The 12,088-nt window shown below is 36.3% G+C and overlaps 1 protein-coding gene across 1 annotated transcript in view; it reads right to left on the reverse strand.

Moving 5' to 3' along the window:
• The window catches only part of Cndp2 (Cytosolic non-specific dipeptidase 2), a 265,591-nt gene that overhangs the window by 130,020 nt on the left and 123,483 nt on the right, over positions 1-12,088 (reverse strand). Inside the window, exon 5 of the mRNA XM_090386709.1 lies at positions 3,482-3,636. Within this exon, the coding sequence (XP_090242835.1) occupies positions 3,482-3,636 (155 nt within the window). The remainder of the gene's footprint in view (positions 1-3,481; positions 3,637-12,088) is intronic.

Here is a 12,088-nt window from a genome sequence, read left to right on the forward strand (position 1 = left end):
TTCACAAGAGACAAAACAGTCGAGTGAGCATTCTGATTCACCAAGACCTAAGAAATTTTGAACTCTTTGAATCTTGGTACGACGAGTTGCAATCACAACAAGAAATGTATACCAGGTCATTTATTTATGTTGCAAACAAGGAAAGGACTGAACAATTTTTCAGTATAGTGTGTAGTTTCCATATTGGATTGGCGACAATTTTAAATTCTGTATCTTTAAAGAATCTGTTAAGCTGTTTGTGCCACTGTTCGACATATGGGACAGAAATAAAGTATTTTTTAATATTATGATTGTTGGCTGATGTAGTATTTTGTATCCTATCCCTAGCTTCTACCCTAATTCAGGTTACTGTAGTAAAAGGATAACCCCTGTTTAAGAATCTGCTGGTTAATATTTGTATATTTCTGAGCCCAAAGCAGATTCCGTCATTAAATATTTATAGGCATTTAGAAATTGATTAAAGATAATAGATCTCTTTTAGGAGAACGGGTGATAGCTGTTATAATGTAGAAGCATGCCAGTATTTGTAGGTTTACGATAGATGTTAAATTGGATTTTATTCGAGTCCCGAGTAAGCGCAAAATTTAATGACTTTGTATCTGTACCCTCCCTTTCCGATGTAAATTTGAGTCTAGAGTGAATATTATTAAACGAATGTAAAATGTCTTGGATAATACTACTATCAGTAATAACTAGAACATCGTCTAAATACCTCTCATAATAAGTGATATGGGGTAGAAAAGGCGTTAAATTGATACGCTCAATCGTTGAGAGATATACCTCCGATCTTAAGCCCATCGGCAAACCAAATTGATTGAGCTCTCGTGTTTTTTTTTTTTTTTTTTTTCATTTTAATTGCCGAAGAGTATCATATGGAAGTGTTATGTATTATATTGAGGTAAACTTCTCTTATTATTTTACAAATATTTATATCAATGTAGAACGTATTGAGCATTACAGCTCTGGTTCATACTATCTTTATAGTCTTTGTACTGTGTCCAGACGTTGCTTTTTCATTCTTATCCGCCATTATTAACTCTTCAAAAATGTAACTGCATCAATTATGATACGTTTGAGTAAACTGTCCATTATAGACTATGTCTAACACCGTACTGAATGATGACTAGACTCCGGATAAATGAATATAACACAAATATTACAGGCAACATACTTCATTTTTTAAAATTTTGATCTCGAAACTACATAACAATCAATGTACTGCAATTAAATTAGCGTGGGAAAATTTCTCAAATGGGTGTGGGAAACATTTTGATTCTGTTTTGTTATTCATTATCAAGCTATGAACTACATATGAATTTAACCCCGGGTCTCATATCTGGTGAGTATGGGCTTGGCACACCCAGGGTCCTGAGCTGGATATCATCATTCTTCTCTTTCTTGGTGATTCCCTTCTACTTTTGACTCGCTCTCTCTCTCTCTCTCTCTCTCTCTCTCTCTCTCTCTCTCTGTAACTAAGGAACTTTTTCTTTTTTCCTGGTGCAGCATAAGCCTCAGGCTTCCTTGCACCATATGGCTATTAATAATAATAATACATTTTTGTTAAACATCGAAAAATTCAATCTGTATGCTGGTAAAAGAGTGTTATAGTAATTAGTGACAACATATATTGAGATATGGGTTATAAGAACAGCATTATAGCAAATCATTATAAACCAAATCATGTTATAACAAGGGCCTACTGTATACGCTTTGACTCTGTTTTGATTATTTATCTCCTCACCTTTGAATATGTGACTTTTTCTCCACTTAAAATTTCTAGATTTTTTTTTTTCCTTGCTTCCATAGTTTGCACATTTTATAGAAAGTTGGATGATTAACCTTACAGTTTGGGAAATGAGAAGTGGTAGCAGTGTAATCAAATTGATTATGTGCCTTTGATCCACAATTAAGACATATTGCCTGACCTTGCCATGCAGTTTGGGAGTGCCCATATTTTTGGTACTTGTAGCAACTGATTGGTTTTGGAATGTAAGGACAGACACGGCAATGGAGATAGCCTGCTTCAACAGATGTCAGTAAAATGGGAGAGCTAAAAGTGAGGATTATGCTCCTTGTGGAAACAAGAATACTGTCTTTCTGGGTCATGATTCTCCTTGGCTGGACGACTCTTTGTTCACCTAGCTCTTGGACAATTTCCTCCTCTGATACAGTTAATAAGTCCCATTCTGTGATGACTCCCTTCAAGGAATTTAAGGTAGCATGGGGAGTAACTTTTATTAGTTGTCTGCCAAACAGTCAGCTTTAATAACTTTGTAGAATGTTGGAATTTCATAGTCTCTATCAGAATATCCCCAGACAGGAGTCACCTTACTGTTTTTGGTGAACTTGCAACAAACTCAATGCAGAATGGTGATAACTAAATCAAATGCTGGTCTGGTACAGAGTGCAATAAAAGGAATGTTGGTATCCCCTCTTGAGGTGTTGTTTTCAACCTCCTGGGTTGAGAAAAGTCATTTTCGGTGTCATTTGTAGCTAGTCTTAAGCTTGATGTCTCTAAAGGTGGGAACATAGTGTTATCTATCTTTGGTCCTTTCAGCCCTGGGAGAGTAGATTTCTTCTCCCAGATTACCAGTCCCACCATGGGAAGGCAGGAACAGTGCCACTAGAGTGATCAAGCAGTATAAAAGTTAGTATGTTAGTTTAATAAAAAAAAAAAAAAGTGGTTTTCCATTCTGAAACTTACTTAAAATTCATAAGACTAAGTTTACTATTAATTAATGGGAACATAAGAAAACTAGTACAAATGAACAAAACTGTAGCTTTGGAAAAGTTGGGGGTGGGAGGGGAATAAAAAGGTAAAATGTAAAATTAAATGTGAGACAATCCACACCACAAGGGTGTGGATTGTCCCTAGTGATCATATACCAGTGGCCATGTCACTATCCCTGAAGCAGTTAGCTCCATGAATCCCTATAGTAAACAACCATAAGCAATACATTACAAAATTTCCTCCAGTAAAAATGAGATTTAAAAAAAAAAAGAAAAGAGAGAAAAGTCAGTCTTTTCAAACCTAATACAATCTAACTTCTCAGGGTTAAGAATTAAAAGGCATAAAATACTATGGAATAAGACAATGTCATATGGTATTCCCAGTCTGCAATGCTTTCAATTTCTAACATGATATTCTTAGCAAGGTTCCTAAGGAAATTTCACCCAATATTTAATCACTAATTCCAGAAAGGAAGAAATGCCATTCCAAGAATATAATTAATTCTTACATATTTTAATATATGCAGATTTTTCTTTTTTTTTCCTAGAGGCAAAAATCTTATTTTTTCATTGGCCCATGACAAAATTCTTCCTACCAAAATTTTAATGGTAAACAAAGCTTTGTAGTGGTCTTCTGTCACGCCTAATGTAACATATTCAGAAATATTACAATACAAATACACACAACAGATAGATAGACAAAAAATTGAAAAGGGATTTGGGATTTATTTTTTTTTTCTAAAATGCTTACCGTAATCCGTACGTGATACAGGGTTTCTTTTTTCCAAGCCAATAATTATCAGAAATGCAAACAAAGTCAACATCTCTAAAGAAAGTATCTTTCCTTGCAAATACTAACTCATCAAGTCCTTCAGAACCAGACTCTTCCATACCTTCAAAACAAAACTTGGGGGGGGGGGGGGGAAATCAATTATCAGAATTAAATGAAAATATTCACACAAACAAGTCCCCAGAAAAACTAATGTGATATAAATTATATAAATTTAAACTTACTATTTTAATTACAAAAAACTCCTCTACTTCTTTTGACTCAACAATTCAAAGACCTCCCTTACAGTGACTAAAGATGAATTAGTCTAAAGGTGAGTACTAACGATAAGGATCTTATCATTAGTACTCAGCCTGATATGAGGATGTGTACTACCATGGGTATTTACCAACCTGCCATATACACAGATTGTCGCTCAAATTAATTTTCTGGTTACCAAAAAAAAAAAACACCATTCCTACAAACATTAACTATATAATATCAGTGTATAAACACCATAGTTTACCCATAAATCTAAACTACGTATGTAGTGTAAAAGGCATCGTTTTAATTGTATCTCATATTGTGGCTGCCTTCACGAGATACCAGGTATAATGCAATACCTGGTATCTCATTGTGAAGGCAGCCACATGAGATACAATTAAAACAATGCCTTATACACTACATACATAGTTAAAATTTATAGGTAAACATGGTGTATCTAAACCGATATTATATAGTAAATTACTTAAAAACCCATATCTAATTATGCCTTGTGCATTTCATCTTTAAATACAAGCATTAATATACTTTAACATCTTGCCCTGAACTACAATATCCCCGATATACAGGGTGATTCACTTAAGAAAGTTGTTGTTGTTATTTGGGAGCATTAGCAACTAAGGTCATATTGCTCCGGGAATATGCGGTGGTCATTCCCTGACCTTTCCGCGTCCTCCGTATTTGGTGGTGACGGGCTCGAACCCCGGTCTAATCAAGAAGCGTGTGCTACACATTGCTGCTCCTTCCCACCTGGCTACAGAGGCACCTGGTGATTCACTACCAGTGCGACAAACTTGCTGGAGGTGTAGGGGGCACAAAGACGAATCGGAATCACATAGCATTGCAGGGTCTGAAATGCCTTTGTCATGTGGTAAAGGATGTTGAACGGGAGGTCGCGTGAACAGCGATCCCGCTGGAAGTCAGCATTTGCAAACCGTTTCTGTTGAAGAAACCAAGTAGCAAACGTCCCCCGGAGTGGATAATCTGCAGGCTCCAATGATTGGACGCATTGCAGATGGTATGAATTCATTTGGTTTGTTGACAGTATCCTCCATACAGTGGATTGGGAAATACCCAATCTCTGGCCTATCGCTCGAGTACTCATACTCTGATTGTCTTCTGCAAGGCGTAAGACATTCTCCTCTGTCTGGCGTCCTCGTCATTCGCTCTTGATTCATGGTACCTCTCGTGAAACAACCAGTCTCACGTAACCTTCTGTGCACACGTGCGAAAATCGTATGATGAGGAGCACGCCTGTGCAGGAAATGTTCCTGGTACAAGCGCAGAGCGGCACGCCCGTTACAGTCCGTAGCTCCATACGCGAGGTGCATGTCGGCCAGTTCAACGTTTGAATATTCGTCCATCCTACTGCCTCAGGAACCGGTTTGCAAATGCTGACTTCCAGCGGGATCGCTGTTCACGCGATCTCCCGTTCAACGTCCTCTACCGCAAGACAAAGGCATTTCGGACCCTGCAATGCTATGTGATTCTGATTCGTCTCTGCGCCCCCTACACCCCATGCAAGTTTGTCGCACTCTTACTGAATCACCCTGTATATGCAGTTGCTTAAATACTACATATGAATGGTTTTTGTGTGTGCATGTGTAAAGTCCAAGAATATTATCTCTGCCCTAGTCTAGGACCAATAATATCAAAACTTACCATAAAGTATCTTGGAAAATCTCTCTTATGGCAGGAGTCAAACATGAACTATTTTTCTAAAATTTTAATGTCAGTTTAACAGCTGAGCATGGAGTAAACTGTAAAAACTTACATTTTTGGTGAAATTCAAACTTCAGTTTTGTTTGCAATACTATGGGGGCGGCTAACTACATTTTGTTTATGGTATGATAACTTAATACAGTTCATTAAAAGAATAATCTTATATACTCCTTGAGTAGCACAGTGTGCAGATAAACTGTTATTTGAGGAATAAAACAGTCAAATGTTTCATAGTATTTTGAAATAGCATTAGCATCAATGCTAATGCTAATTTTCTTACCACTTCTTTGGTGACAGCTACCTCTGCAATATCACCATCAACAAAAGATCACTTAGGTTGCAAGAATTTATTCCAAGAACTTAAAAAAAATTCTTGTAACTTAAGTGATCTTTTGTGACAGTGATATTGCAAATACAGCTGTCACTGAAGAAGTGGTAAGAAAATACCACATTTGACTCCTTTAGGAAATAAACACAATTAAACCAATATAGGTTTGAGTGCTTTATTACCTTCAAATTGTTATTTTGTTATTTGGTTTTTAGGAGCATTAGCAACTAAGGCCATATTGCTCCGGGGATATGCGGTGGTCATTCCCTGACCTTTCCGCATCCTCCGTATTTGGTGGGCATAGGCTCGAACCCCGGTCTAATCAAGAAGTGTGTGCTATGCACTGCTGCTTCTGCCCACTTGGCTACGGAGGCACCCCCTTCAAATTAGCATATATTCTAATGTACAGGCAACCCCCATATAACACAGTAGTTCAACAACACAGTTTTGCTCTAACATGGTTATAGAATTGAAGCAAACCTTGCATAACACTGTATTTTTGAGCTTTTGTGCCTGGAAAACATTTCTATTATGTTGGATGTAATTTTTCAACATTTCCATTCTTTTTTGTGAATTGCTGTTGACTAGTCGTTATGCAAAAAAAAATTATTGGGAAATCCCTGTATTTTATTTTGTTGGGAAATCCCGGTGTTAGGTTCTGTGTTATTGAATTTGTGCTTGTTTGAGACCATAAAAAATTGCAACTTCAAGCATGCAGTTTGTGGCTATTAAGGTTATTTTGGTTTTTATTTGATCGTTCATAAATTTTTCCAAGTATGTATTACTAAACTTTATTCTTAAGAACAGTATTGGAATAATTTCTTTGTTATGAATTAAATTCCAACTCAAAATTAAGCCTAAGGAAAGTAAAAAGCACTGCTCAAAAGAAGCTATTTCTCTAGAATGAAAAATACAAATTTTGAATGTCTTGAGAAATAGTTTCTCAAGACATTCAAATTGAGAAATTTTGAATGTCTTTTTTTGAATTTCAATTCATTGAGAAAATTTGAATGTCTTTAAAAAGGGAAATGTGCCATACGTTGCAAAAAGTTTAAATTTAAATGAAGCAACAATAGAGACAATAAAGAAAACTAAATAGAAAATTAGAACTGCTATTGCTACAATGATGCTCTTCCTTTTCATCGCTGCAACGATGAAAAGGAAAATTAAATGAACGTACATTATCTGACATATGTATCACAGTTTAAGATGTTTGTTCAGTTATTATTTTTAATAAAATTAAGTTTCTGATAGTTATAAAAAAAAAAATAGTGTATTTTTGTTAGTTTTTGAAATGTAACCCCCTTTTTGTACTGGTTCTTAGTCCCGTATAACAGTTTTGCACTAAGATATTTTATAGAAACCTAATTACCATGTTATACGAGGCTTACCTGTATTTGTATATTAAATAAATTGGTATTTAAACAATCTATTGAATACCCTGAACAAAAGAAAAGGACAACAAGATTGGTGAGAGGAACAAAAGGGTGCTCTTACCAAGAGTGGCTTAAGTTCAGCAAATTGCAGAATCTGGAGACTAGGCACCTGTGAGGTGATCTGATTGAGGTGTATAAGGCCTTGAATGGTTTGAGCAGGCTCAATGCTGATGAGATACTTCTGCTTGCTCAGATTAAGAGCCTGAGGGGACAGATTCAAATTGAAGAAACAGTTGTAGAATAGATGTGCAGAAGTTTGCCTTTAGCCAGTGGGTAGTTGATTGCTGGAACAGACTTCAATCTGTTGTTGTGGAAGTAAACAGCTTAAATAAATTTAAGGCTGAACTAGACAAGCATTTAGAGTGACCAGATGGGTGAAATGGGAAGGGATATTTTTTTTTTTTTTTTGGCTGATGCTGTATAAGCTTCCTTTCTTCATCATATGCCTCAACTAATGCTAATGTCAGCATTAGTTGAAGAAGCAACAAGCAAAAACAAAATAATTATGTCAAAGCACATGCAAACAATGTGCGTGAAAATAATAAAACATGTACCTCATGATATACAATAGAACTCTGATAAGAAATTCCCACATAAGTTTCCCCCAGTAACAGGTTTGGTTTCTTAATTCCCAATTTCAACTCTATATATTGTCTAGTTGTAGTACATGTACATGATAAAGAATACACTGTATATTATTATAATAAAGTTTTCCTGCTTAATGTTATTAAATATAAAAATTCTTTATTTTTATATTAAAAAAATATAAAACAATACAAACATTTTGGTAATCAAACAAGTTAGCACATTGCATCATTTTATTCATATTAAACCACCAAAGTAGGTGAAATGGCATAATTTTTTAAATCTCATATTGTGAATGCCTTCACGAATTGCACTGATATTGAACTACCTTCGACAGGGGATTCTTGAATAGGTAAGACTTCACCAGTGGATTCTCAGCGGATATAACCGCCACCACCACCACCCCTGGGTGGTGGTATCCGCCAATATCAGGACAACTCATTGTGGTGGTCCACTGTCGAAGATAGTTCAATATCAGGACAACTCATTGTGAAGGCATTCACAATATGAGATATAACAAAAACAATGCCATTTCACCTATTTCAGTGATTACCACAAACTTAAAAGATACTACGTGCTAACTTGTTCGATTAATGAATTTTTCATAGTGAGAGGCTTTCAGTACTAAAACCTTTCTAATATAAACAATTTGATATAATTGAAGTGACATATTGCAATTGTTTTCATTGATATCCACAATTATCCAATTGTGGATATCGATGAGAATGGTTTCATTGCGATGAGAATGGTTCCCCCATTGCCCTATATGCCTCCTCTTGTATGGGCTTCCATGCCTTCTGATCATCTCAAGAGGTTCCTAACTGTGGAATACTGGATTCTGAGGTGGCTAAACTGTTATCTGGGAAAGTCATTTACCACCACCTCTAGAAGTATCCTTCAGTCAAACCTGGATTGAGTAACAGTCACAGGCTTGCTCAAAGGAGCCAGCCCGTGACTATTACTCAAAAGAGCATGTGCTATTTAACTCTTGCTTGTGACCACTCGGCTATGTCGTGTGGATATTTAACTGTTTATGTATTCCTAATATTCATTTATGTAATATTGTTAATTTTTATGTCTGTTGAACTTAAGACAATTTCTTAAATGTAAACTGTGCTCATAAATTAGAAAGAAACGCTAGATTGCAGATCGTTTCTGGAGTAAGGTGTACACCTAATTCTGATTTAAATAAAAATAAGCGTTAAGTTCTGATGGTTGTGAACAATTCTGAATTACTTAGTGGATTGTTTCTCTGTCTTATTGTAATTGTGACGTTTTAAGGTATGTTGAAACTCCAAAGGAGCCCATTCTTTGGAATGGGCTCCAAATTCCATTTGTTTGGAAGCTCTTCCAACTTGGTAATAAGTTTAATGAATAGAATGATAAGTAATTAGAAATCATCAGTTTAAAAATGTTTCCCCATAGGCAGAGTAAAATATTTATAAATTCTGAAATAGTACTTAAAAATGATCTTTAACTTATGTATGAGTATCTTTTCATTTTTATTCCCATTTTCATTTGAACTGACCAAGTTCAAATTGCTGATTTGAACTTGAAGATTGTGAATTTAGTGGAATGTGGCACATCTTCAATATACATCCGAAGTAAAATACTGTGTAATGTGTATACTTACTTCTATAGGAAGCACTAGAAAGTCACTCTCTACTCCAAATGATGTCTATGTGTTGATACAGACTCTAAAAACGGTCATTGTGTGTTATGTCACGTGTGCAATAATGTGTGGGGTGTGTTGTTTGTGTTGTGTGACCAGCGTCTCAGTTAATGGGAGGTTGTGATCACCTGGAAAGCAACCTCCCTAGCATCCATTCCAGTGACATGGACCATCTATGACAGGCTGACCAAGCTTGCCTGGGCAAACTGGGTCGGCCATGAAATAAAGAATTTTTATTGAAGGAGAGAACTGGGGAGGGAGGGGAGGGAGAGAGAGAGAGAGAGAGAGAGAGAGAGAGAAGGAAAGGGGTAACAATGAAGGGGTAATTAACTGATGGACGGGAGAGAGGAAGCATCTGAAATTATTTTTTTTGTTTAAGACAGAGGTGGGCATAAGGCAAAGACATCCATCAAGGGAGGAGTGAGATCTCAAAGTGGAATGAGTTCACAAATTAGGACTGAAAATGCAATGTCTAAGTCCTTGGTGGGGAGAATCAGTGGAACCTGAACACAATGGGGGTAATATAATGCTGACTGAGGGTAACAAGGCAAGGTAAATGAGTCAGAGCAGGGTTATGTCGGTGGTATACAAGGAAATTAGGAAAAAGGATGGTTTTGAGAGAGGAAGAATTGTGATGAGGGGGACACAGCAGAATAGAACAAGAGTAGGATAGGTTAGGTCCCCAAGATGAGAAAAATCCTGGATAGTTGTTAAAGGGCAAACAATTAAAAAGATGCAAAAAGAGTTAGAGAATTACAGGTAACTAAAGGTAGTAAATAGGGGAGTTAAATTATGGAAAGTATTTGTAAGGGAGACTGGGGAAGAGGGAATAGGTCTAGGAAGGTCATGGTGGTAGCAGATGCTGGGGATAATTTTCTGTAGAGGAAGTAGAGCAGCATATGAAGGGAAGGCAGCAGTGTCCTATTTTTCCTATTTTATTGAAAAGGACTACGAAGAGGGGGAATGAATGGGGAAGAGAAGTTAGGTTGGATTGAACAGCAAGTGCCAGGGAGGGGATAAGGTTAATGGTGGTTGGGAGAATAGCGGGAAGCCCATCTCACCACAAAGGAAAACAGATCAAAGTTAGAGGAACAGAGTGTCCTTTAAGGAAAGGTAGTGCAGTGGGTGTAGAATGATGGGGCAGGAATTATGACTGGAAAGATATGCAGGCAAGAGACAGCACCAATCTCAGTGTCGGCAACTATCCCATATTGGGCCATTTGACCAAAACAGGCCAATTTAGATTAGTGTTGTTACTTTATTTTAATATATGCAAAGAAAAAAGTTTTCCCCCTGAGACAACTCAGTTTACATTGAGTTGTCTCAGGGGGCATAAATTCAAATTAAGGAAAGACAGATGTAGAATAGATGTGCGGAAATTTGCCTTTAGCCAGCGGGTGGTTAATTGCTGGAACAAACTTCCATCTGTCATTGTGGAAACTGATAGGTTAAATAAATTTAAGGAGGAACTGGACAGGCATTTGGAGGGAATGGTGTGATTTTTTTTTTTTTTTTTTTGGCTGATGCTGCATAAGCTCATACACTTACTTTCTTGCATCACATGCCACTACTACTACCTACTACACAATGTTCTAATTATAAACAACAAATTCAATAAATTTATGTCAAATAAGCAACACAAAAATTCACAAACTAAATTGTTGTTGTTGTTTGGTTTTTAGGAGCATTAGCAACTAAGACCATATTGCTCCGGGAATATGAGGTCCCTGACCTTTCCGCATCCTCTGTATTTGGTGGTGACGGGCTCAAACCACGGTCTAATCAAGAAGCGTGTGCTACACACTGCTGCTCCTTCCCACCTGGCTACGGAGGTGCCTACATACTAAGTGTAGTACTTGTTATGGGATACACAGCAAAAATAAATCACTAAAATTCAAAAGACAATTTTCAAAATAATTAAATGGGCAATATTTCTAGGTATACAAATTGTAACTAAAAGCCACTATTTAAATGTGTCGGCATTTTCTTTTTATGGTTTTCAGGTTCCCTTTATTTTCAAACAAATCATCTCTTGATAGTGTTTCACACAAATGGTCTAGTTGTGACCAATTCTTTGTTTGTATATCATACACATGAGAATGACTGGATCACAGGCCATGAATAGGTTTGCCTGAATTGGTTCCTCACTGGTTCTTCAGAATACTATAATTAGTGTCCTGCAGCTTTCAGGAGAAGGGCTAAACAGAGAGAAGAGTCTATGCAGCCACTATTTCAATCTTCGACAGTTTTGCTTTATGGTTATCAGAAAAATTAATCAGTGAAGTGATTGATACATATGCAAAGAAGAATAAGATTGTTATAAAACTTGCATGTTTGATTATAATTTGTATGATTTTTTTGCAAATTTTAATCGGTGATTTTCATATTATTAAACTGTGATTATTGTCAGTAATGTGGTTTTTTGTGAACTGACTATTAGTATTTAGAGGTTAAATAATAAATATTTCCTTTGTTTCCTATTCTGTTTTCTCATTCTCTTATTATAACATCCATAAATATACTGATTTGTTTGTAACATATACATATGTTGTAAATATTTATAT

This window comes from Mastigoproctus giganteus, chromosome 12 (assembly GCF_048544385.1).
Source record: "Mastigoproctus giganteus isolate SK-2022 chromosome 12, ASM4854438v1, whole genome shotgun sequence".
Classification (NCBI taxonomy): Eukaryota; Metazoa; Arthropoda; class Arachnida; order Uropygi; family Thelyphonidae; genus Mastigoproctus; species Mastigoproctus giganteus.